This window comes from Heptranchias perlo, chromosome 16 (genome assembly GCF_035084215.1).
Source record: "Heptranchias perlo isolate sHepPer1 chromosome 16, sHepPer1.hap1, whole genome shotgun sequence".
Classification (NCBI taxonomy): Eukaryota; Metazoa; Chordata; class Chondrichthyes; order Hexanchiformes; family Hexanchidae; genus Heptranchias; species Heptranchias perlo.
In genome coordinates this window covers 44,257,936-44,285,909 of record NC_090340.1, presented here as the reverse complement: position 1 = coordinate 44,285,909, position 27,974 = coordinate 44,257,936, and the positions used below count along the sequence as shown (strand labels likewise).

The following is a 27,974-nucleotide window of genomic DNA, read 5'->3' as shown; positions in this document are numbered from 1 at the left end:
AAGGTGGAGCGGGGCGGAGGAGAGGAGGAAGGTGGAGCGGGGCGGAGGAGAGGAGAGGGTGAAGGAGAGGAGGAAGGTGGAGGGGGTAGTGGAGAGGAGGGGTTGGAGGAGAGGACGAAGGTGGAGGGGGTGGTGGAGAGGAAGGGTTGGAGGAGAGGAGGAAGGTGGAGGGGGTGGAGGAGAGGAGGAAGGTGGAGGGGGTGGAGGAGAGGAGGAAGGTGGAGGGGAGGAGGAAGATAGAGCGGGGTTAGAAGCTGAAGGGGGGAGAGGGTGGAAGCTGGAGCAGGATTACTAGCTGGGGATTCTGTATGGCCTCCCACCCTATTTTTTTGACTCTGTGTCCTGTTGATCTGTTGCTATCTGTTACTACCTGTCACCCACTCTCTCTTTGCCCTGATTTTTCTTTCTCTCTCACCCATTCTGTCTTTGAGCTGATTTCACACTCTCCCCCTCTCTCATATCTCTCTCTCTCTCTCTCTCTCAAATCTATCTCTTTCTGATAATTTCTCCCTCTGGCCTCGTTATCTGTTTGTCACCTGATTTCTGTCTGTCTCATCAATATGTGTCTTTGCTCCAAATTCGTATGCCATCAATCTCCATCCTTCCATTCCCCCTTCCCCCAATTTTTCCCACCTGATTTTTTTTGTGTGTGGGAGAACTTGGACCTTTGGTTTCACTAGTTGAGCATTGAATTGCACTTGTTGTCTCACCTGCCTTTGCTGCTAAAGTGGCAATTGCAATATAAGGGTATTTGATTTATTGTGAGAAACCTTGTTGGCACTGGAGGCAGCAGTGGAGTGCCAAGATGTCCAACCCTGAGTTTGGTGTAGGACAACCTAGTGGGTGGCCAGGAATATGGGGCAGCAGGAACAATATTTGTTTTGAATAGAGCGGAACAATGTTGGGAACAGGACCAAATGACCATTTAGCTTTTGAAATCAGTTTTTAAAATAATTTTACAAATTAACTTGTAACTTAAAAAAATAATTAAAAGGCATGGAGATAATGTGACATGCCATCAGTGGCAGAGGTATTATTTCTATAAGAGTTGGGGGGGAACCACGTTCCTCTTTAAAACAGTGGGTGTTATTTGACAGGAAAGTTGTGACAGAACAGCACCACCTAAAAGTGTCACCTGTAGTGATATTTCCCAAAAGATTTGATTTACATAGGAGTTTTCAATGGAATGTGCATCCCACATACCAAATGTAATATATTGTATACTTTAAATATTTCATTCCAACCAAACCAACTTTATTTGGGGAGGCTAATAGATGTCATCATGATATACTTCTTAGAAAGTTGACTTGCTATATTCTAATCTTCTGGAAGGCCCATTTTAGTGAAGAAGGAAACTGTAGCAGGAAGCACTATGAATATACCTGAATGTGTTCCAGCAGTCATTTTTTATTTACTAAATATAGCTTGTTTAAAAACTGTATTTGGAAGGCTCCTCCAAACAGCTTAAAAACCATCCGTTTCCTGCATTAAGTCAAAAGGATGTGCTTTAGTGATGTCAGCAAGAAGATCCCAGCAGAGCGCTTTCATTAATTACAGATACAGAGTGCTTTTAAGTAAATTTGTCAAATGATTGCAAAGTTTTATATTCTTTTAAATTCTAATGGAAGACATTTCACTTACCAGAAATGATTATAAAGTAAAGTGCAGTTATGTAACTTTCAATTCCAGTAGCATTAATTAAAGCTTGTGTAACATTCTAATTAGACAAGAATTTGATAAAATCCAGGATGTCTAAGGAGGAAATGTGGTTGGGAACTTGTGTCCTTCAAGCCCCTGAAGGACAGTGTGGTCAAATAACTAGAGGTACCATCTTACAACTAAAATTATAGTTTAAAGAAAAGCATTCTAATAGGTGGGAGGGACCTCTCCTTCAAATTTTGTTGTCGCCCAGTTTATACCACTAAGCTAGTCCCAATTGCCTGCACTTGGCCCATATCCCTCTGTACCCATCTTACCCATGTAACTGTCCAAATACTTTTTAAAAGACAAAATTGTACCTGCCTCTACTACTGCCTCTGGCAGCTCGTTCCAGACACTCACCACCCTTTGAGTGAAAAAATTGCCCCTCTGGACCCTTTTGTATCTCTCCCCTCTCACCTTAAATCTATGCCCCCTCGTTATAGACTCCCCTACCTTTGGGAAAAGATTTTGACTATCTACCTTATCTATGCCCCTCATTATTTTATAGACTTCTATAAGATCACCCCTAAACCTCCTACTCTCCAGGGAAAAAAGTCTCAGTCTATCCAACCTCTCCCTATAAGTCAAACCATCAAGTCCCGGTAGCATCCTAGTAAATCTTTTCTGCACTCTTTCTAGTTTAATAATATCCTTTCCATAATAGGGTGACCAGAACTGTACACAGTATTCCAAGTGTGGTCTTGTACAACTTCAACAAGACATCCCAACTCCTGTATTCATTGTTCTGACCAATGAAACCAAGCATGCTGAATGCCTTCTTCACCACCCTATCCACCTGTGACTCCACTTTCAAGGAGCTATGAACCTGTACTCCTAGATCTCTTTGTTCTATAACTCTCCCCAACGCCCTACCATTAACGGAGTAGGTCCTGGCCCGATTCGATCTACCAAAATGCATCACCTCACATTTATCTAAATTAAACTCCATCTGCCATTCATCGGCCCACTGGCCCAATTTATCAAGATCCCATTGCAATCCTAGATAACCTTCTTCACTGTCCACAATGCCACCAATCTTGATGTCATCTGCAAACTTACTATCCATGCCTCCTAAATTCTCATCCAAATCATTAATATAAATAACAAACAACAGCGGACCCAGCACCGATCCCTGAGGCACACCGCTGGTCACAGGCCTCCAGTTTGAAAAACAACCCTCTACAATCATCCTCTGTCTTCTGTCGTCAATCGAATTTTGTATCCAATTGGCTACCTCACCTTGGATCCCGTGAGATTTAACCTTATGTAACAACCTACCATGCGGTACCTTGTCAAAGGCTTTGCTGAAGTCCATGTAGACCACGTCTACTGCACAGCCCTCATCTATCTTCTTGGTTACCCCTTCAAAAAACTCAATCAAATTCGTGAGACATGATTTTCCTCTCACAAAACCATGCTGACTGTTCCTAATCAGTCCCTGCCTCTCCAAATGCCTGTAGATCCTGTCCCTCAGAATACCCTCTAACAACTTACCCACCACAGATGTCAGGCTCACCGGTCTGTAGTTCCCAGGCTTTTCCCTGCCTCCCTTCTTAAACAAAGGCACAACATTTGCTACCCTCCAATCTTCAGGCTCCTCACCTGTAGCTGTCGATGATTCAAATATCTCTGCTAGGGGACCCGCAATTTCCTCCCTAACCTCCCATAACGTCCTGGGATACATTTCATCAGGTCCTGGAGATTTATCTACCTTGTTGCGCGTTAAGACTTCCAGCACCTCCCTCTCTGTAATATGTACACTCCTCAAGACATCACTATTTATTTCCCCAAGTTCCCTAACATCCATGCCTTTCTCAACCTAAATTAAATTTAGAAAAGTCATACATTTGCCATTTGTTTATCATTTGTTTAAACCATTTAACGGTTTGGCACCATCAATTGTTGATGAAGGATGTTGAGATTTCTCTAACTCCATGTGATTGGTAATGGGTAGGTGATGTCTATAGACAAATTTCATATTTTTGTTTTGTATAAAGCTACCAAATAGAGCAGGTGTTTTTCTAAATCAAAAGCAAAATACTGCAGATGCTGGAAATCTGAAATAAAAACAGAAAATGCTGGAAATATTCAGCAAGTCAGGCAGCATCTGTGAGGAAAGAAACAGAGTTTAACGTTTCAGGTCGCTGAACCCTTCGTCAGAACTGGAAGAAGTTGAAGATTTAACAGTTTTTAAGCAAGTACAGAGCCAGGGGAAGGGGAGGGGAGGAAAGAACAAAGGGGAAGGTCTCTGATAGGGTGGAGGGCATGAGTGATTAAATGACAAAAGGGATGATGGTGCAAGGTGTTTTTCTAATCTAGTTTTCAGAACCCATCTCCCAATTGTATGATAAATATAATAAGATTCCTGGATGTCAGCCATCCACTTGCCATACAGTCCTCTTTCTAGGCTATATTAAATCAATTGCAGAACAACAGTTGTATGAAATATTCTTCTTATTAACACTGTACATCTAGACAACAAAGTTTATTTGGCTAGTTATTCAAACCTATGGCCCAAGCTTGGGCTTTGAATAACCAAACACAGTAACTCCATCGATCAGTATCAGATACCTGGGAGCTGCAAGGTCACTGTGATGGACTAGAAACATCACAGATTCCATATCAATGTTGCTGGAACATTTGTCAGAGTACCAACAATTAACAAACAAGGAACAAAATTGCAGTAATGTGTGGCTTTGAAATGTGATTTGTGAAAATTCAATTTTGTTAGAGAGTTATTTATAATGGAGGAAAACAGGCATTGTCTAATTTTCATTAAAGATTAAGTTCACATCTTATGTCTCAAGCATTACTGAGTCTACAGTGCTAACCAGACCAAGTATAAAGCAGGTTAAAATGTATGCATTTTTGATATATTTTGGAAGCTGTTCAGATCAGACTAGAGGTTGATAATAATACCATTGTTAGATGAATGGACAGGTTCCTGTGATTTGTCCAGTGTATTTTGATAATTCAATAAGAACAACATTTGCTAACTTTCTGTCTGCAGAGATCTGAATCTAGGTGGAGCACATGAACACACATCAGAGAAGCACACCATCGACCTGGACCCAGAAAATCCTGTGCGGGGACAGTTGGCAGATCTTCTTCTGGGAACTCGGAAGGAGCCTGTGTATGCCTTTGTTTATTTTACTGATATGAGTACCAATAAAGTCGCCATTATCTCAGGCTTAAACTGGGCTTTGTGCTTGTCTGTGTGGAAGCAATATTGGATTCCCACATGCTTACAGAAAGGTCCTATGGAGAATATCCTTTGTCTTCAAATTCATGAAGGAACAGGCCTCATAAATTTACTAAGCATTACTGGTTTTTTTTTAACATGTGTGGCCTAATGTGGCTATTAGAAATTACTCAAAAGGTTCAGCCCCCTTTGCAAGTGAAGCTGGTCATTTGTAACCCTAGTGGTACATGAATAATATGAAAAAGATTGAATACATCCCAAATAGCATCATAATTCTTTTGAATGAAAAATTTCAACCAGTTACCAGTCAACTGCAACCATCTTCCCTTTCAAAGTGATAGCTATAATATAGTTGTAAATATTGTTCAAAAGAACTGACGATGCCTAGGTCCAGGAGTGGAATCCAGAGAATTAATGCCCATAGTAATGATATCACTAATGCAAATTACTGGAGTAGTATGGAGTAGGATTATATAAATAAATGTGTCATTTCTATTTTGTTAGTACTTTTGGAATCAGGTATATTAAAGAAAAAAGTAGTTATATTTTTATTTTAGTGTAACAACGGTGCCAAAGTCTTCAAAATAATAAATTACTCAATACTCTGAAATACTACAAATAAAATAAACTGAGCGCACTATATTTACAAGTGGTTTTGATCTCAATAGTACCACTGACTTTGAGTCCTGCAAGAGGTATGCGTGGACAGCATGTGAACCCTATTAGCAAAGGAACTAGAAACCACAGACTTCTATCAAAGGTCATGGCAGATTAGAGAATGTTGGAATGGAGGGTGGAGGCTGGAAACTATACTAAAAGAATCAAAGGGGCATGACCAAACATCTTTGGTTTCTAAAATCACTATTAAACACTTAACTTCAATATACAATAGCGATTTTAGCAACAAAAGAAATTGCTGGATATATATATAAATAAAAGTTGACATATAATGGTTGATTGTACATTCCAGCATTGCCATTTGAGAGGCACACTCACTGGGAGTGCATTATGGATGCACATCATGTGACTTTCCATTCATTAGTTTTAATGGATGGGAAATCACAGTGTGCACACTCACCATTTCCCACGATATGCTCACTATCCTTGCCACTCCCCATTAAATGCGCTGGATTGAAGAATTAGCCCTATAGCACAACCTTATAAGATAACACAAACCAAATGTGTTGATTTGATGTTTCTGTATGACTTTTATTCGCAGATTGATTTCACATATGTTGCCAAAATACATCAGAGCTCCAAATTGGCCAGATGCTAAACCTGTCCAACAGATGTATCCAGGTAAAATTACTTATTTACTTAGTAGGAAACTTGACCTATTTTTAAAATGTTAAATTAAAATATTTACTGACAAAATCTTTTGCTAAGTGTTATGAAGAAATTAATCTCGCAGTATTAAAGTTTTTGTCAAGATGCCTTAGCTTCTCTTTCCTATAATTTTACACTACAAAATCTTGGCTGATCTTCTACAGTTGCTTTATTTAATTTTCTACAGTTTGGAATCCTTGAAAGATAACAAAAATCGTGTGGAAAGTTATTGCCCAAACTATAGGCGAACACATTGGGGGGAATTTTAACCCCCCAAGAACGGGTGGATTGGGGGCGGGTAAGAAGTTAAAATAATACAATTTTGCAGCATGACCGCAACAGTCGGGTACGGTAGCATAGTGGTTATGTTACTGGGCTAGTAATCCAGAGGCCTGGACTAAAATCCAGAGTCATGAGTTCAAATCCCGCCACGGCAGCTGGCGAATTTAAATTCAATTAATTAATTAAATTCAATTAATTAAAAAAATTAAAAAATCTGGAATTAAAATACTAGTATCAGTAATGATGGCCATGAAACTACCGGATTGTCGTAAAAACCCATCTGGTTCACTAATGTCCTTTAGGGAAGGAAGCCTGCCGCCCTTACCCGGTCTGGCCTATATGTGACTCCAGACCCACAGCAATGTGGTTGATTCTTAATTGCCCTCTGAAATGGCCTAGCAAGCCACTCAGTTGTAAAAATCTCGCCACGAAAAGTCATAATAAGAATAAAACCGGACGGACCACCCGGCATCGGACCACTAGGCACCGGACACGACAACGGCAAAAAAACACCAAGCCCAGTCGACCCTGCAAAGTCCTCCTCACTAACATCTGGGGACTTGTGCCAAAATTGGGAGAGCTGTCCCACAGACTAGTCAAACAACAGCCTGACATAGCCATACTCACAGAATCATATCTTTCAGCCAACGTCCCAGACTCTTCCATCACCATCCCTGGGTATGTCCTGTCCCACCGGCAGGACAGACCCACCAGAGGTGGCTGTACAGTGATATACAGTCAGGAGGGAGTGGCCCTGGGAGTCCTCAACATTGACTCTGGACCCCATGAAATCTCATGGCATCAGGTCAAACATGGGCAAGGAAACCTCCTGCTGATTACCACCTACCGTCCTCCCTCAGCTGATGAATCAGTCCTCCTCCATGTTGAACACCACTTGGAGGAAGCACTGAGGGTAGCAAGGGCACAAAATGTACTCTGGGTGGGGGACTTCAATGTCCATCACCAAGAGTGGCTCGGTAGCACCACTACTGACCGAGCTGGCCGAGTCCTGAAGGACATAGCTGCTAGACTGGGCCTGCGGCAGGTGGTGAGCGAACCAACACGAGGGAAAAACTTACTTGACTTCGTCCTCACCAATCTACCTGTCGCAAATGCATCTGTCCATGACAGTATTGGTAGGAGTGACCACCGCACAGTCCTCGTGGAGATGAAATCCCGTCTTCGCACTGAGGACACCATCCAACGTGTTGTGTGGCACTACCACCGTGCCAAATGGGATAGATTCAGAACAGATCTAGCAGCTCAAAACTGGGCATCCATGAGGCGCTGTGGGCCATCAGCAGCAGCAGAATTGTATTCCAGCACAATCTGTAACCTCATGGCCCGGCATATTCCTCACTCTACCATTACCAACAATGATGTGGAGATGCCGGTGATGGACTGGGGTGGACAAATGTAAGGAATCTTACAACACCAGGTTATAGTCCAACAAATTTATTTTAAAATCACAAGCTTTCGGAGATTATCTCCTTCGTCAGATGATTGAATGAAAAGGTTCTCAAATCGCATATCTTATACGATGTTGGGACAGCATCACACCAATCAAAAAGGGGGAAAAAATTTATATGTTTTTTAAAATTATATGTTTTTTAAAATTCTCTCTCTCTCTCTGCCATTTTAAGTTTCTTTCTGCCTGCCTGTGTAAAAGACACAATGTATATCGAGTGTACTGGGACGTGCTGTTCTCCGTGACTGGCCTGTTTGAATAACAACGACACCTTTTGATTGGTGTGATGCTGTCCCAACATCGTATAAGATATGCGATTTGAGAACCTTTTCATTCAATCATCTGACGAAGGAGATAATCTCCGAAAGCTTGTGATTTTAAAATAAATTTGTTGGACTATAACCTGGTGTTGTAAGATTCCTTACATATTACCAACAAGCCAGGGGATCAACCCTGGTTCAATGAGGAGTGTAGAAGAGCATGCCAGGAGCAGCACCAGGCGTACCGAAAAATGAGGTGCCAACCTGGTGAAGCTACAACTCAGGACTACATGCATGCTAAACAGCGGAAGCAACATGCTATAGACAGAGCTAAGCGATTCCACAACCAACGGATCAGATCAAAGCTCTGCAGTCCTGCCACATCCAGTCGTGAATGGTGGTGGACAATTAAACAACTAACGGGAGGAGGAGGCTCTGCAAACATCCCCATTCTCAATGATGGCGGAGTCCAGCACGTGAGTGCCAAAGACAAGGCTGAAGCGTTTGCAACCATCTTCAGCCAGAAGTGCCGAGTGGATAATCCATCTCAGCCTCCTCCCGATATCCCCACCATCACGGAAGCCAGTCTTTGGCCAATTCGATTCACTCCACGTGATATCAAGAAACGGCTGAGTGCACTGGATACAGCAAAGGCTATGGGCCCCGACAACATCCCAGCTGTCGTGCTGAAGACTTGTGCTCCAGAACTAGCTGCGCCTCTAGCCAAGCTGTTCCAGTACAGCTACAACACTGGCATCCACCCGACAATGTGGAAAATTGCCCAGGTATGTCCTGTCCACAAAAAGTAGGACAAATCCAATCCGGCCAATTACCGCCCCATCAGTCTACTCTCAATCATCAGCAAAGTGATGGAAGGTGTCGTCGACAGTGCTATCAAGCGGCACTTACTCACCAATAACCTGCTCACCGATGCTCAGTTTGGGTTCCGCCAGGACCACTCGGCTCCAGACCTCATTACAGCCTTGGTCCAAACATGGACAAAAGAGCTGAATTCCAGAGGTGAGGTGAGAGTGACTGCCCTTGACATCAAGGCAGCATTTGACCAAGTGTGGCACCAAGGAGCCCTAGTAAAATTTAAGTCAATGGGAATCAGGGGGAAAACTCTCCAGTGGCTGGAGTCATACCTAGCACAAAGGAAGATGGTAGTGGTTGTTGGAGGCCAATCATCTCAGCCCCAGGGCATTGCTGCAGGAGTTCCTCAGGGCAGTGTCCTAGGCCCAACCATCTTCAGCTGCTTCATCAATGACCTTCCCTCCATCACAAGGTCAGAAATGGGGATGTTCGCTGATGACTGCACAGTGTTCAGTTCCATTCGCAACATCTCCGATAATGAAGCAGTCCGAGCCTGCATGCAGCAAGACCTGGACAACATCCAGGCTTGGGCTCATAAGTGGCAAGTAACATTCGCGCCAGATAAATGCCAGGCAATGACCATCTCCAACAAGAGAGAGTCTAACCACCTCCCCTTGACATTCAACGGCATTACCATCACCGAATCCCCCACCATCAACATCCTGGGGGTCACCATTGACCAGAAACTTAACTGGACCAGCCATATAAATACTGTGGCTACGAGAGCAGGTCAGAGGCTGGGTATTCTGCGGCGAGTGACTCACCTCCTGACTCCCCAAAGCCATTCCACCATCTACAAGGCACAAGTCAGGAGTGTGATGGAATACTCTCCACTTGCCTGGATGAGTGCAGCTCCAACAACACTCAAGAAGCTCGACACCATCCAAGATAAAGCAGCCCGCTTGATTGGCACCCCATCTACCACCCTAAACATTCACTCCCTTCACCACCGGCGCACTGTGGCTGCAGTGTGCACCATCCACAGGATGCACTGCAGCAACTCGCCAAGGCTTCTTCGACAGCACCTCCCAAACCCGCGACCTCTACCACCTAGAAGGACAAGGGCAGCAGGCGCATGGGAACAACACCACCTGCACGTTCCCCTCCAAGTCACACACCATCCCGACTTGGAAATGTATCGCCGTTCCTTCATTGTCGCTGGGTCAAAATCCTGGAACTCCCTTCCTAACAGCACTGTGGGAGAACCGTCACCACACGGACTGCAGCGGTTCAAGAAGGCGGCTCACCACCACCTTCTCGAGGGCAATTAGGGATGGGCAATAAATGCCGGCCTTGCCAGCGACGCCCACATCCCGTGAACGAATAAAAAAAAAACCCGGCTCCAACGCGCCCACTTATGGGTTAATGGAGACACATTTGGCTGCTTGTGGGTAACCTGCTCACCGGAGGCGGGTGGATAATTAGTGCAGGTGGTCGGGTACTTATCACAGCAATTAACCTCATTATCCTATGTTGATTAGGTGATTTTAAATTGAATTTAACGCCGCCATCATGGGATTCCCAGGCCGTGTGAATCACGGCAGGTAAAAGGAGGCGAGAAGGGCCATGAAGTAAGTGCCTTTATTGCACTGCTTGTGGGCCAGAAGGAGCAGGAATGCTTCCCCGGGCTCACCAAGCTTACCTTTAAAACACCCCGCGATCAGCCGACCCCTCTTCCCCCCACATCCCCCTCCCCCCAATGTCCGACTACCCTCAGCCCCCCCCTCCCCCAGGATCGACCCCCTCCCATCCAAACCTTGAAGACCCTGATCTGTCTCCAACCTCCCCCATCCAATCCCCGAAGACCCCAGATGCTTTCCCACCTGAGGGGCAACCAGCCTGTCAATCTAGCTGGTACTCGGGCACGAAACCTGTTGAAAAGATTTTAAAGACGTCCTACCATCAAAATTGTAACGACATGCGGGAAATAATCAAAAAGACTAGTGGAATGCTGGCCTTTATATCTAGAGGTCTAGAATACAAGGTGGTAGAAGTTATGCTACAGCTATACAAAGCCCTGATTAGACCACATCAGGAGTATTGTGTTCAGTTCTGGGCATGCACCTTAGGAAGGATGAATTGGCCTTGGAGGGAGTGCAGCATAGATTTACTAGAATGATACCTGGATTCCAAGGATTAAATTACAAAAAGAGATTACACATATTAGGGTTGTATTCCCTGGAACTTAGAAGATTACGGAGTGTTTTGATGACATTTTCAGGATATTATGGGGAACTGATAGGGTAGATCGAGAGAAACTATTTCCACTGGTTGTGGAGTCTAGGTTTAGGGGACATAGCCTAAAAATTAGAGCCAGGACTTTCAGGAGTGAAGTTAGGAAACACTTCTACATGTTTGGAACTCTCTTCGCAAGTGGCAGTTGATGCTAGCTCAATTGATCATTTTAAATCTGAGATTGATAGATTTTTGTTACCCAAAGATATTAAGGGATTTGGGGCTAAGGCGGGTATATGGAGTTAGGTCAGTGTTCAGCCATGATCTCATTAATGGCAGAACAGGCTCGAGGGGCTAAATGGCCTGCACCTGTTCCTATGTTTCTAAACCACTACTTCCGGGTTTCCCATCCGAAAATCCTCCCCCCATCCCACCCTCAAGCTCTCTTCCCGGCTCCTAGTTAATGGCCACGCCATTGATTCCATCCTTATTTTTTTCCCCCTTTTTACCCCGTTGCTTGACGGTTTCATGACTTTGAATATCCAAGTTCTGAACATCAAAATATGTGAGATTTAAATTTTGCCCATGATGTAAGAGACATGGAGATTCTGATCTCAGAATGGAACTGCAGCTTAATTCGCACAATGTCCTAATACCCAAACATTTTAATGGACTGTATTGATTACTGCACACTAACCCACAAAATTAATCATTATGACAATAGTGTTAAACTCTGTGTAGTGAAGGGGCTTGTAACAAGTACTTTATTTGGGACTTTGCCCATTGAGCAAATGTATTGAGGATACAAATCAAAATTGTCCCCCAGTAAAATTTAATTATATTTATTTCTTCTGAACTACAATAAAAACTTTTCACCATTGACAGAGCATGAAAATAGTTACCTGAATGTGACAATGGAACTGCAAAGGCACGTTGGTAAGGATGCAAATGATTCGGACAGTATCTTGGAATGGTGGGTGATACAGACAAAGACCGAAGAATGTAAACAAAATGAGTGTAATGAACTGCAGATGGTCATCTTTAGTGACAAAGTCAGCCCACCAAGCCTGGGCTTCCTCGCTGGACATGGGTATGTTTCTTTCAGAAATGTAACAGTAACAATTGTTGTTTTCTTTACATCATGCAGATTTGATAAAATATTCTGTATCTTAATGAATGCGGTATTTGGAACTAGAAATAATTAAATATCAAGATATGATCTTAGTTCATTTGATTTTAATATATTTCAAAATGTTCTTAATCAAATCAGCAGAAACAGGAGTTAAAATCCAAGCGATGGACTTACCGCCCTTTTCCCAATTCATGGTCATCTAACGCTGTTGTTTCCTTCTGCGGTTAAGGCACCTGCCTGACTCAGAGTGGGAGTCTAATGAATACATGTAAATCAGAGTCCAATGATGTCATTAAGACTCTGATGCAATTGCCTACTGAGTGTAGCCTGCACCGTGTCATTTTGACTTTGAGTACCTTCATTAAGGTTTTAAATTGAAGGCCTTGGCATCTCTCAAAAGCCTGGTCTTGCAGGTGATGGGCGCTAAATTGGGCCATGTAGCGCCCATTGTTTTGGCTCTATATAGCCTCTTGAACGTCCAAGGTGGCGTCTTGGCTGCGCACGCAGGTTTCCAGTGTGACGTGCGCCGGACACCATCTTGGTATAGGAATTAGCACATGCACAAATACCGAATGCCGGCTGCATGTAAAGTAAGGAGAAAATGGATACAAATAGTGTGCAATTCTGATTTAAAGTGATAGACACCATTTTAGCACTTAATGCTCAACTCAATGCACAGTCTTAACCGCAACCATTTGAACGTGTCTTAGAGTGCCTGGAGGACCCCCCCCCCCCACCACCACTATTTAAAGGGACCATGCAGGATTTACATGTTGGTGGCTGGATTATTGCTTCTGGCTGCCGAGAAATTTCTAACTGTTTTTGGAGGTCTCCTATACTTGAATACTAGGACTAGGGGACATAATGTTACATTTAGAGCCAGGACGTGCAGGAGTAAAGTTAGGAAATGCTTCTGCATGCAAAGGGTGGGAGAAGTTTGGAATGCTCTTCTGCAAATGGTAGTTGATGCTAGCTCAATTGTGAATTCTAAATCTGAGATTGATAGATTTCTTTGAACCAAAGATATCAAGGGATATGGGGCTACGGCGGGTATATGGAGCTAGGTCACAGGTCCGCCATGATCTCATTGAATGGCGGAACAGGCTCGAAGGGCTAACTGCCACCGCCACTTGCTGCCTCCTGATATGCGCCACCTTCTCCTGCAAGAAAGCGGGACGTGTGCCTGGATGATGTGCCTATCATGGTTGAATAGCTGCCAGTGTGTGTGGCCTTTGAGTTGTGGGTGGGCAGCTTGCAACATTGGTTATGTGTGAAGGTGAGAGGAAGCATCTGATTGGCAGAGTTGAGTACTGATGGAAAGAGTTTGTTGGTATGTGGGTGATGGGGGGGTGTAGTGTGTGGAGCAGTGGATGCGGCTAGTGGTGCAGTTGGTAGGATCGCCACTTGACAGTTGACCTCACTCACCTTAACCACTCATGTCAAAGCATTGAACTTCTTCCTGCACTGCTTCCATTATCATGATGCTGTGTGCCTTGCATTAACTTCGTCCCCCGCTGCCTCCCACTGCCTTTTGGGTATATGCCTGGAGAGCCTCATGCCCCCCCCCCACCTGTGGATATAGGATGTCCCTCCTTCTGTCCACCTCTTGCACTATGGCCTTTAATGCATCATCAAAGAACTTTGGTGCACATACTCTTGCAGGCATGGTACAAACTCACATCGGCAGATTGGTGAGGTCTGGCATGCAGATTGGAGGATGTGGGATTTAGTAGTGTGCAACCATTATTCAATGTTTTAACATAACTCAACAGTAGGGACAGGACCTGCATCTGTGTTTTACGTGTGCGATGTCTGGTCTCCGTTCAGACTCTGTGCAGACAGCAATCTGTTATTTTTAGCAAATAACAGGTACCGGCTACTTTTAAGAGCCTTTAAGAGACATCCTCCCTTTAAGAAATTGCCCCACTCCCAAGCTGGTGGAAAGTACGAATTGCATTGAATTGCCATGCAAGGCCTGGATTTCAACGCAGCTTGATGGTGGGTACTGTGGCCGGTCGGAGTTCTAGTCCTGCCTGCGCAGGGGCCATTGGGCGTGGGTTAATAGGCTATCACGCTACCTACGCCCAATAATAGGCCCTATCGAATTTTTCCCCTGATTTGTTTCCCACAACTATCACTCTGTGCCCTGCAGTTTCCTGGATGTTGAGCCTATACAGAATGAAATCTCTCAATGTATCAACTTAAAACCTTCCTTTCCTCATGCTGTAACAGGATTCCTGAGTCCCTTTTTTTCAAAATTGTTCGAAAACTAACTGGAGAATGAATTTTAATTACTTTAGTCAAGTAAAGTTGCATATTCAAAAGTATTATCAAGTCCTTATTTTTTTACTTAGAACCATAGAAAAGATACAGCACAGAAGAGGGCCATTCGGCCCATCATGTCCACGCCGGCTCAGAGAACAACCGGGTGCCCATTCTAATCCCACCTTCCAGCACCCGGTCCGTTGCCCTGCAGCTTACAGCTTACAGTGCAGGTCCAGGTACTTTTTTAAAGAGTTGAGTGTCCCTGCCTCGACCAGCAATTCAGGCAGCGAATGCCATACACCCACCAACCTCTGGGTAAAAAAGTTTTTTCTTATAACCTCTCTAATCCTTCCGCCAATCAGCTTAAACCTATGTCTTCTAGTTCTTGAACTCTCCGCTAGGGGAAACAAGTACTTCCTGTCTACTCTATCTAGGCCCCTCATAATTTTGTACATCTCAATCAAGTCTCCCCTCAGCTTCCTCTGCTCCAAGGAAAACAACCCCAGCCTATCCAATCTCTCCTCATAGCTGCAGTTTTCAAGCCCTGGCAACATTCTTGTAAATCTTCTCTGCACTCTCTCCAGAGCAATTATGTCCTTCCTGTAATGTGGTGACCAGAACTGCACACAATACTCCAGCTGTGGCCTTACCAGCGTTTTATACAGTTCCATCATTACATCCCTGCTTTTGTATTCTATACCTCAGCTAATAATGGAGAGCATTCCGTATGCCTTCTTCACAATCTTATCTACCTGTACTGCCACCTTCAGGGGCCTGTGCACATGTACTCCAAAGTCTCTCACTTCCTCTACCCCTCTCAATATATTCCTGTTTACTGCGTATTCCCTTTTACTGTTTGCCCTCCCTAAGTGTATTACCTCACACTTCTCCGGGTTGAACTCCATTTGCCACTTTTCTGCCCACTCCACCAATCCATTGATATCGTCTTGGAGTCTACAGCTATCTTCTTCACTGTCAACTACACAGCCAACTTTTGTGTTGACTGTAAATTTGCCAATCATGCCCCCTACATTCAAGTCCAAATCATTAATATATACCACCAACAGCAAGGGACCCAACACTGAGCCCTGTGGCACACCACTGGAAACGGATTTCCATTTGCAAAGACATCCATCGACTTTTACCCTTTGTTTCCTGTTACTGAGCCAATTTTGGATCCAATTCATCACATTTCCCTGTATCCCATGGGCTTTTACCTTTCTGACCAGTCTGTCATGTGGGACCTTGTCAAATGCCTTACTAAAATCCATGTAGACAACATCCACTGCACTACCCTCATCAATCCTCCTTGTCACTTCCTCAAAGAATTTAATCAGATTTGTAAGGCATGACCTTCCCTGAACAAATCTATGCTGACTATCCCTGATTAAACCATGCCTTTCCAAGTGACAGTTTATCCTATCTCTCAGAATTAATTCTAATAGTTTGCCCACCACCGAGCTAAGACTGACCGGCCTATAATTGTTCTGCCTTTCCCTCGTACCCTTTTTAAACAATGGTACTTCGTTTGCAGTCTTCCAGTCCTCCGGTACCTCCCCTCTATCTCGTGAGGATTGGAAAATTATCCTGAAAGCATTCGCTATTTCCTCCTACTTCAGAGAAAAATAAGAAAAAAAGACTTGCATTTATATAGCATTTTCACCTCAGGATATCACAAAGTGATTTACAGCCAATTAAGTACTTTTGAAGTGTAGTCACTGTTGTAATGTAGGAAATGGTCTTACGGCTCTCCCTCAGTACTGCACTGAAGTGTTGGCCTAGATTATCTGCTCGCCTCTGGAGTGGGCTTCAAACCCACAACCTTCTTACCAAAAGGAGCTGGATCGATATTTGTTGTAAAGCGGGATTGAGGGTTGTAGAAATATTAACAATGTTGCTTTAATATTTTCAGGGAGATTGGGGAAGAAAATCATTGTTCCCTAAAGTAAGGGATCAACAGATGGGATGGAGGGGAGTCCATCATGGAATAATCATACATGGCCTCTGGATGAAGCAGGCTTGATGGGCTGAATGGCCTTTTCTTACTTTGGATTTTCTTATTTTTCAGAATAATGGGTCTTTACCTCTCAATTGTGCTGGTTGTTGGGAAGTTTGTGCGTGGCTTCTTCAGTGAAATCTCATATTCCATCATGTTTGAGGAGCTGCCTTGTGTGGATCGTATCTTGAAACTGTGCCATGATATCTTCCTCGTGCGAGAGAACGGAGAGTTGGAAGTGGAGGAAGAGCTCTATGCTAAACTGATCTTCTTGTACCGATCACCTGAAACAATGATTAAATGGACTAGGGAGAAGGATTAACAGCTGGCTGCTTCTTCTTTTCTTTCTCTATCTCTTCATTTCTTTCTTTCTGTCTCTATCTCTTTTCTCTTCCTCTCTCTCTCTCTGTCTTGGCTGAGCCGAGTTAAATGTGCACATCCTGATTGGTGAAAGAGTTACCTCAGATTGTCAAAAATCTATATACCTGCTTTACCTCCTCTTATTCTTTCCTGTGGGAGCTATTTGCTCCATTAATAAAATGGTCTTAATCTCTTGGAACACAAACACAAGTCAACGAGATTGACTTTGAAACCTGAAATGAATTAGTGGCAATGTCGTGTTGCTGAAGACTGCACGTTGAATAGGGGAGAAACTGGCCTGTCTTTTGTTTCTACTCTCTGTCTGTACCAAGAGAAACAATATTATAGTTTTTTTTTCTGAATGCTCATTTTGACTAGTCATTTAGTTTGGGTTGGAGCTACAGTACGGGCTATTTACCCAGGACAACTAGGAAAACCTATAGTCTACGCTTATGGGGCTTGGGGAAACTCTAAGAAGATTGAAAATACTGTTCTACATTTCAACAAAATGCCAAGCTGTTCATAGTTCTCAAAGAAAGTGCAAGAAAATGGAGACCTAAAACACTATTGACACATTTTGATATTTTTAAAAAGGTGTTAACTATTTTAAAGACTATTTTTGGGAAACGAGTGCTTGCCAGGAGACCATTTATTGAAAAACATTGTTGAGTGCTTGCAACAATGCAAAGGTAGATACAGAATCCCACGAGAACTCATTGATATCTTTCACGATGAGAAGTCTACAGAATCACACAACAGTTGGTCCGCAGTTGTCACATTTTGAGAGCAGGAAGCTGGATTGATTCAATAATGTTACAACTTAAGCAATATGGACACTGTAACATCACAGCAGTATCAAATGAATATTTTCTTTTATAATTTGTTTATTTTATACAGTTTCAATATCATTTATACAGCCCAATATAATTTTCTAAGTGCCTCTGATTCTCACTGTAATCTGACTGTAGTAAATGGAAAATGACTATTGTAATAACATTAACCTTAACTGCACTTATCAATGGGGCTTTTGTGCAACAGACCAATCAACTACTTTTCACTAAAGATCATGTTGCAGTTGATTGTAGTTACAGGTTATTCAGGTGTGCACTAATCTGATTTTTTTTTAAATATAAAGAATATTTGTAAGGGTGAATGAGAATGTTAAAGATTGACACTTTGTTTCTAAATTAAGGATGTCCTTTGAATGGCAATGATTGTATATGTTTTCCTAATTGTGATAATAAAAACTGATTCCTAGGCTGGGAAAAAGATTAAAAACCAGCAGTCTGGTACTAGAGTTGAAGGCTGTTAGATAATGTTAATATGGCTTTAAATTCCTTGTACTTACTGTATTAGAGCAATGCATTATGTTTGGGACTGGATGGGGTAACACAACTTTAAAAACAAAGCACTTCTAGTTGCCTTTTTTCTTGTATATCTCATTGATTTCAAAGTACACAGAAGTGGGATAAGTTGTACTAAAATAGCACTATTCAAGTAGCACTGTTCAGGCAAAATTTAAAATCATCGGGGAAGCACATACTAAACACCCCTTCTTAAAGGGTTTAATCAAATCTTAACCTTCTGTTTAGAATTATTTTGTGAGCAGAGATTTGCAACTCAGTAATTGAGTTTTAACTCTTTTTTTCCACAAGGCCTTCCCTTGTTTGCCTTCAAGAAATGGTTTGAAATTGAAGAGACACTTAAGACCTTCATTCATAAACCCAGAGATGTAAATGCTACAAAGGGAATGCTGCCCCGATCAAAATGCAGTAGATATGAGTCTGTCTACAACGTTTGCAGTAGTACGGTTTATCCTTACTTATACTACGTATGGCCAAATTGTCAGTGGTTTATCACTCCCTTTGGTGACTTGGTTCTGACCAACCATGGTCCTGAATAAAATACAGAAAATGTTATAAAAATATATAAATTGCCCTGTTCTGAAACCTCCTTGCTGCTTGGATACAGTAAAATATATCCAATTCCATTTTGCACCTACGACATTCAGAATGAATGTGCCATTATACCAAGGGTGATAGAGATATTCTCTTCTTTTAGTATACAGGCTTTTAACTATCATTACACAAAGACCATTAATGGGTTTTGACTAACTGTGAATCAATTCTGCATTGAAGCGATGGGATGGCACAGATGGAGAATAATGTGTTAAATCTAAAGATTCAGTTGGAATGAAAGCAGGTTCTTCAGGTGACATGACATCTTTTAAAAAAAAATGTGCAAAATGTGACATTGTTTCACACGTGGTCCACGTAAGGGCAGAATTTATGCATGAAAGTTTTAAGACCTGCATTTAAACCCAAAGATCCATTCAATGCTTTCCTTTCTGAATCAATAAACTTTGTATCTGGTCTAGAACCTGAGTCCTAGTACTTCAATAAACAAGTTTGCCAATGTACCAATTACTGTTCAGATTTTTACAGATTTGGATGGACATTCTCGTTCATTTCAAGTGAAAAGTGGATGGTTTCTATAACAGGCGGCAAATCCACAATGCCAGTTTTACACCTGGACGCCAAGTTGAAAATCTCCACCCCAGTGTCATGATGCATTGCAAATGATAGGTTAGTGATGAGGCTGCTTTAATTTACTATGGCCAAATTGAAAACAAGTAATTAAAATGGAACAGAGAAGAGGAAAGTAATCAAGAAAGTTTTAAAAGGCATTGAAACTGAACTTCAAGGATAACCCAACTATGCTTTCCTTGAATTCTGGATGTTCTTTTCCTTATTGGTGGTTAATTTGCTCTCAGAGCAAGATGTATTTCTACTACATTTCAACCTGTAATTATTTATTTTGATAAGGAATAGATATGTTACTCCCATATCATACTTTTCCTGCACTCCATGTTTTCCAGTATTTTCTTGATTTTTCAGTGTACACATGATGGAAAGTATGGAATCAGTTAATGTATTTGACCCAAGTCTGGAAATAACACTTTTGATGAAGGGTCCAAACCTAAAACATCAACTTGCATTTTCTCTCCACAGGTACTGACTTGCAAAGTGTTTTGCAGCATTTTCTATTTTCATTTTATAGTTGTGTAAATTGCTTCAAATTTATTTAAAAGCAGGCTCCTGCCACATAAAGCTGAAATTAGTTTATTTTGACTTTGCAGGAAATAACCACATATAGCAACAGGAATTTAAGAATGTAAACTAAAACAATATAATTGTTACACAAACACCATTAACGGGTTTTGACTAACTGTGAATCAATTCTGCACTGGGTAATAGATGAACACAATTGTATTACTGTTGTACTAACCACATCCTGCCAAATACTTACAAAGCTGTAAAATTCCATGTAAACCCATCTCTGAGCAATACACTCATCAACTTTGCTGACTGTTTTCAAATTGAGGCAAGTGTTTTAGTAAATGAAGTATAATAGTGAACAAAGAAGCAAGAAACTTCACCGCATACGTGATGTAATGCTGTCTGAATTTTCTTAAGCTTTTAAATAGTCTGCAGCACATTAAAGCCTGATTTTTCATTATTAGCTAGCATCACACACTAATATAATGTTGATTTGGATAAGTACTAAAGGATTTACTAGTAATACTGCAATTTCCCACATATATAATTAAATACATTTTGATAACTACAAAGCCAATGTATTAGTACTTTTATCTTTTAAAATATGAATTCCCATGCTTTAAATTGATGTCTTCCTCCTCAAGGTGTTGAAACGACAAATCCTACTCCAGCTGAAGTTACATGAATAGTTTATGCACATGGTAGCTTTGAATGCTTCAGCTAAGCTGTTGAATTTCTGACAGAAGGTATGAATTTCATAGGGTTGAACACACTTAAAAATGTGTCTTTTTAATTTTATGTAAGAGGCTTGCAAGATATGTGACTGGTTTTATAAATTGAATGCACAAATATGTACTCAGTGACTCGCTGTGGTGAGCATATTTGCAGCTATAAATTTTACAACTTTAAAACTAGCCTACAAAAATTGAAAAACTTCACACTGCTGCAGTTAATATCTTAATGCAAGTTTGTTCCTCTAACCAACATGCCAATTAAATGAAGTTTTCCAAGCTAGCTGTTCCAGGGAACTTTGCTGGCCTGAAAACTTCCCCAATGCAAAGAGAATAGCTCTTTATGGTGTGTATGCTGACATTGCCAATTACTTTTATTGATTTGAAATTGTATATCATAGCTATAGATAATTGAGTGCCCAAACTGTTGCACCACTGTCTGTACATAGTTAAACATTGTTAAGAGTATTATAAAGCAGAAGAATCACAGCATTTGAACTGTTCCTGACATCAGATAAATTATATTTAGCAGGAAAGTAACTAATATTTGCATCCGGATTTATAGAAAAATGTTTGCAGTAGTATGAAATTCTGATTAAGGTGTATTTAAATTATTTTGCATTTTTTCCTCAAATCATAATGCATTACAAAATAAATCAAATAGCTCCAGTCCTGTAAAATCAGTAACCTATAGACAATCTGTTTAAATTAGTGAATGTTAAGAGGGAGCCTTTAAAATGTCAAATAATTGCAATAAAACTGTCAACACTAGGAAATGTTGGAATGTAATTTATAATTAACAAGAGTTAGATTGTAAACCACTTAAATGTGTGAATATAATCATCTTGCTAATCATATATCTCCTCTCCACAAGATCTCCTGTTAAGAGCATCCCTTAGCATTCAATCAAAAGAATTTTTAAAATCAGATTAATTTCCTTGTCACCGAGTTTCTGAAAAATACAGATGTGACACTTTATAAAATAAACATTTACATTTAACTAATAAACCAGTATTTTCTCATTTGATTTATTTAGCAGGAAATAGCTAGTATTCACATCAGGATCTACAGAAAAAATGTTTGCAGTAAAATGATAACATTGTATTTAAATAATTTTGCACTTTTTCCCTAAACCAGAACACATGCCAAGTTAGTCATATTGCTTCTGTCCTCCAAGACATAATGAGTATAAATTTGTCTTGCACAGTAGTGCAAAATGGGTAAGTGATTTGGCAGTCCGTTTTGCACCCCACCTGATTGTTTTTTCATTGACTTCAATGGAAATCAGGCGGTGTGTATAAATGGGCTGCTGATTGGTTATTTTGCACTACTGCTTTCTCAACCTGTCCTGCCACCTTCAAAGATTTGTGCACATATACCAAGTCATACAATGGTTACAGAGAGGCCATTTGACCCATCGAGCCCGTGCCAGCTCTTTGTAAAAACAATCCAGTTAGTCCCATTCCCCTGCTCTTTCCCAGTAGCTCTGCAAATTTTTTCCCCTTCAAATATTTATCCAATTCCTTTTGAAAGCCACGATGCTGCTCCCACCACCCTTTCAGCCAACGCATTCCAGATCATAACTACTCGCTGCGTAAAAAAGTTTTTCCTCCTGTCGCCTTTGATTCTTTTGCCAGTCACCTTAAATCTGTGTCTTCTGGTTCTCGACCCTTCTGCCAATGGGAACAGTTTCTTTATTTAATTTATCTATACCCTTCATGATTTTGAACACTTCTTTCAAATCGCCTCTTAACCTTCTCTGCTCTAAGGAGAACAGCCCCAGTTTCTCCAGTCTATCCACATATCTGAAGTCCCTCATCCCTGGAACCATTCTAGTAAGTCTTTTCTGCACCCTCTCTAAGGCCTTCACATCCTTCCTAAAATCTGGTGCCCAGAATTGAACACAATATTCTGGTTGTGGCTGAACCAGTGTTTTATAAAGGTTCAATATAACTTCCTTGCTTTTGTACTCTATGTCTCTATTTATAAAGCCCAGGATTCCGTATGCTTTTTTAACCGCATTCTCAACCTGTCCTGCCACCTTCAAAGATTTGTGCACATATACCCCTAGGTCTCTCTGTTCCTGCACCCCCTTTAGAATTGTACCATTTACCATGTACCAAGTCAAATTGATAGATATATGTAAATTGGGTTATAATTTGTTCAATCCAGTGAAAAAATAAGGTATGTATATAGGCACACAAAATTTAAATATGCTCTTGTGTTTTGAAAAACAGTCTATGGAAAATGCTGGGAGCCAATATTATAAACTGATTAGAACAGATGTTATCCACAGCCTGTTAAATAGCATTGGGCTGGATTTTGCTACGAGCAACACCAGCCGTTCGTTAGACTTGCACTTGCCCATAGACTTTCTCTGGGGTTTTGCACGGCAAGTTGCTGTCAGCCAACCATCCAAAAAGTGCAGCGCCCTCTAAAGGGCATCTGGGACCTGTGTGAACAGAACAAGCAATTGTGTATCTCATTAACCAATCAAATTGAAGAATCATTAATGAGCAATGCAGTATATGAACCAGGAAGTGTAATTTACAATAGTGAATTCAATGCCAAATCAGGTACAGTAAGCGAAATAGAGGGAAAGAAAGATTGGATTACGAGACAGTGATAAAAGAAAAAGAAAATTTTTTAAAAATGTCCAACAATAATTAAAAACTGATGGAATGAGATTCCACACTTGTAAAAGTTAATTTTAAGTGCCAGAGAGGTTGTTTGGCAATAATTAAGACTTATCACACCGTTAAAGGGGTACTTACACTGGAACGGACAGGAACTTCATGGCATTCAATACATTTGAATGGTGAGTCGGGCAATGAGATGCTGTTTTCGCACACCTTTTGAAAGAGCAGGGCATCTGGGACAGCAATTTACGGATTTTAACTGCATATGCGGTCGCCGGAAGTTGCTGTCCGATTTGCACATAAATACCAGTGAGCGCTGTTAGCCTCACCGTTATTTTTACGGCAAAATCCGGCCCATTATTTCTAGTGGTGAAATTTTACTGCAGAATTGGGTATCTGTTTCACAACTCAATGTTACCCAACAGCTAGTGCAATATCAATATCCAATTCCCAGCAATTTCACTAATTTTAAGAAATTATGTTATTCAGCAGGTAAGCATTCTGTTTTAAAATATTTGACTGGTCAATTGAATTGGACATACAATTTAAATTATCCAGATGTTAGCTTAAGTATATATTATAAACTGTTTAATGCTGGTTTTCAACTCTTGCAATACAGCTCATATCCAGCCACTTGGAATACAAGAACAGTTTAGTGACTCGTCACACAAGATATATTTTAAATGACCCTGTTTTCACAGTGCACATTTTAAAACTATGAAATTACTCATTTAATAATTGATGCAATGAACAGAAACTTCAGTTATAGAAAATCACTAGCATGTTTTCCAAAGTTCAAATTGCCAAGCTTGCTTGTGCGATTAATCATTTTATTTGTCTTCTGTCAACTATTTCAAAAGTTAATTAACATATATGCATGTGGCCATTGTAGGATTAGAAAAACATAAATGATTTCCAGTTAAATTCAGTTATTGTTGGGGGGAAAAACTTTTTGATTGAACACACAATCTGTACAAAACAAATGTTCTATTTAGTGTATTAGTTTTACTTAACTTCTCCTTACTGATGGAATCAGACTCCTGCACGCCTGGGTTGGATTGTGAAGTAGCCAATTCAATGTCCATGCTGGTAAGTAAACATCTCAAAAATTAATACTCCTAACCTGAACCACAGTGACAGTTGGTTTATTTAAAAGTAACATTTCAAGATTATTATTGATTTGTTTTATTTTTTGCTTAAAGGATCATTACTCTATCTGCAATCTTCTATGCTGACATTAATTTAATAATTTACTTACTTTATTTGCTGCACTTTCAAGAATTTTTAAAAGGAATCTATATGATCCTTAGATTATGTTTATCAAATGTATTTTATTCTATTTACAAGTTCACGGGTGGTATTTTTAAAACTTTTGTATGCTGAAAGCAGCTAGAGGTTTACTGTAATTGTCAGTGAAATTTGCTTACTTGCCAATTTTAACTTTTCCATCATTATTTGAATGCCCTGATGAACGCCTCAGTGAAAGTGATGAACTGTAGTTTTTCCTCTGTATTCATGCACAAAGTTTACAAATCAGTATGAAGAAATTCTATTTAAGGCATTCAGGGCTGAATTCTCCTCACAGTGGCAGTATTACAGCAGGGCAGGAATCTTGCCTGCTGCCCTGACTGGAGCCATTTTCCTGGGCCGGGGATTAAGTATACAGGGTGCCCGCCCCTACAAAGCTGGAAAATTCAGGCAGGACCGCTACTGTAGCACATGAAGAGGCGGCCGCTTAAAAGGGGACAGAAGAGTTTCCTGGCACCTGCATGCAGAAATGCTTATAAGTGATCCAGGGAAATAAATTGTTTGTAAATTTAAGTTTCTTATGGCTTCACAAAGAAAAATGACACGTTAAGTTTATTAAACAGCAGGAGTACTGTTAATACAGAGGCTAAACATTAAGTTTGTCAGTATTTGCTTTCCTTTTGCCTTAGACAGAATAGAAATTTAATAGCTATATTTGCTAGGAGGGCTCACTTATCCAAATTTGACAATCTTAAGATAATTTTAGTTTTCTCAAATTTAGTTTGGTAAAATGTGGAACACACTGGTACAGTAAGGAGTACACTTCTGAGATTAGGGTTAAAGCACATTGCTAGGGCAATGTAAAGGGATCTGTTCTCTACATCTGACCCACACAATACCTCATATGGGATGCCTTGATACAAACACTGTCATCCCTCATTTTGAAAAATCACAAAAAATGTACCAGCAAGTCTTATATTAAACCAAATTTAAGAATATTTTTGAATTTAATATTTCAACACTAATATTTACATTCATGACAATTAAAGTTAAGTCCAACTTTTAAGAGCAGCAAAGTAAATAAGAGTACAAAACAACATGATTATAAGTCGGCCTAAACCGTCACGGTAACAACGGTTATAATACAGGCAAATCTGCATTGGCACAGTTGCTGGGAACTCCTACCATGAGAAATCAAACAGTAACAACGAAGCCAAAGGTGTGTGATTTTCTGAACTTCACCTTGTGCCACAGTGACAACTAGGTAAGTTAAAATTCATGATAAATTCGTAGCTCATTCTTTGCCAAGCTAAATGCATAATTAGTGTATAATCTGAAAGACTGCAAGGTGGCTTCTGGATCTTTATGGTCAAATTCAGGCTGACTGGTCACGAGCTGGTAGCATCTGTTTCTTCCTCAGGGGCCAACAGGAACTCCTGGATCTGTTCCCTCACCTGGGCTCTAAAATAAATCACATTAAATGGAACAGGTAATTAATATGATCTAAGGTACATGTACAATCTATGGTACGACAACACCAAAAGAAAAAGTCTAATCATTAAATCCAAATTCCTTTATTTACTTTATCAGCTCAAGTTCCTGATTCACCATTTCTCATTTAAGAGGGCAGGCAGGTTACAAATTCTCACATCACTGCCAGTGAAGATATGAATTGGCTGCTAGAAGGTGTGCAAATGATCCAACGATGTTATTTCTTTCTCCGTGAGGAGAATTATAGTCCCTAATTCACATCCTACCTCTCCTTGAACTAACAGATAAGTGCACCAATATGCTGCGGTATAGCCTCTCACATTCAAGTGACCTTTAAACTGGTGTTCCATACCTGCCATTTTTTTAAAAAGTCAGTACTATTCCAAATGCATGGATATATAACCAGAAGTCAATATGGACAAACTGAATATGCAGTGTCTAAACTTGTGATTTTAGCTTCAAACATAACTTTAACTGAAAATTCTAAGTTGGTTTCAAAAATCCATAGAGTATTCCAGAAACCATGAAAGAGCAGGAGTCTGGTAATACTTCAAATCATAGATTTTTAAAAAATAAATATCTTCAAGGGATTTTGGCAGTCACTTCAATTTGCTGACTGCAGGCTTGGTTCTTCTGGAGTGGGAGAGAGAAAGTCAGTTTTGGTTAGGGTGGATAAATGCAGGCAATCATTTCAGACCTGAAAGCTACAGATGCATGCTGAATATCAGAACCAGGTTTGTTCTGCATAAAAAGAATTGGGCATGAAATTCCATGGGGATGCTCCCGCTGTCCACTGTAACCAGCATAAGAGACTCGGAAGCCCTGGAAAAACAGTGTAAATGGTGTTCACGCTCTTACTGTGGACAAGCGGGAGAAACCACGCAGAAATTCAGTCCCTTTGTATCTCTGACTGTTGATTGGCATTCTAAATACTTGGCATAAACTGAAGTAACTCAGTTCTCACAGCAAGGGATCTCCCATAGAGCATCTCCGAGGGTAGGGGTTGACAGACAGCCCAAGCCCAGGCAGAGAAATATATGCGGCAGCCTTTCACCAGTTCTTATTCCATTGAAATGAATGTGTGCAGGATCCATGATGATAGACAGGTTGATGTTTTATATTACGGGTGCTAAATCTGGTTTCTGTGTTATTGGGAGAGTTAGTGAAGTGTCACATATTATTTTGGGTTACCAAGTGAAACCTGCTGTGCCGATCTTTCACTATTTATACCTTTAATAAACTTGATTTGTAGATAAGTGATATTCTGTATGCTGAAGAATTAGAAAGGCGAGAGGGCATGTCTCTTTTCCAGTTTGAATTTAAAGTAAAAAAGGTTTCTGTTATGCCTTGGGCAATGTTACATTGCCAGATATTATACATACAAGATTACACACTGGTTTGTAGGGAGCGAAGTCTTATTTATGAGAGCTGTCCCTGACTCTGCTGGTGCACTTCTTCTTGTGGTAATCAGCTAATTTTCTTTCAAAGCTGTATTTGTACTGGGGACAGAAGCTTTGCAGCTTCAAGAGGAACAAATTCATCAATGTTGTTGGAGGGTTTATTTTTATTGCATATCAGGGCAAGTCCATTTCTTAGCTTTTGTGAACACAAGACCTTACTGAACAATCTGCGTGCAGTTTCCACAATATTTACTGTGGATGAGTGACTATGTTTACAGATACTTGCACAATAGACACAGCATGTACATAAAGCAAATATTTTAAATGTTAACTAGAAGAAGAAAGATTACAAGACTTTATGCTGCT

General features: G+C 40.8%; 2 protein-coding genes across 7 annotated transcripts in view; one reads left to right on the top strand and one right to left on the bottom strand.

The window, feature by feature from the left end:
* piezo1 (piezo type mechanosensitive ion channel component 1 (Er blood group)) overlaps nt 1-19,459 on the top strand; it is a 334,545-nt gene extending 315,086 nt beyond the window's left edge. For all 4 annotated transcript variants that reach the window (XM_067998049.1, XM_067998050.1, XM_067998048.1 and 1 more), the window contains 4 exons: nt 4,712-4,834; nt 6,123-6,202; nt 12,173-12,377; nt 16,753-19,459. In XM_067998049.1, coding sequence (XP_067854150.1) covers nt 4,712-4,834; nt 6,123-6,202; nt 12,173-12,377; nt 16,753-17,002 — 658 coding nt within the window. In that variant the 3' untranslated portion in view covers nt 17,003-19,459. The remainder of the gene's footprint in view (nt 1-4,711; nt 4,835-6,122; nt 6,203-12,172; nt 12,378-16,752) is intronic.
* A 5,851-nt stretch (nt 19,460-25,310) lies between these two features.
* ctu2 (cytosolic thiouridylase subunit 2 homolog (S. pombe)) overlaps nt 25,311-27,974 on the bottom strand; it is a 30,972-nt gene continuing 28,308 nt past the window's right edge. For all 3 annotated transcript variants that reach the window (XM_067998051.1, XM_067998052.1, XM_067998053.1), the window contains exon 15: nt 25,311-26,178. In XM_067998051.1, coding sequence (XP_067854152.1) covers nt 26,106-26,178 — 73 coding nt within the window. In that variant the 3' untranslated portion in view covers nt 25,311-26,105. The remainder of the gene's footprint in view (nt 26,179-27,974) is intronic.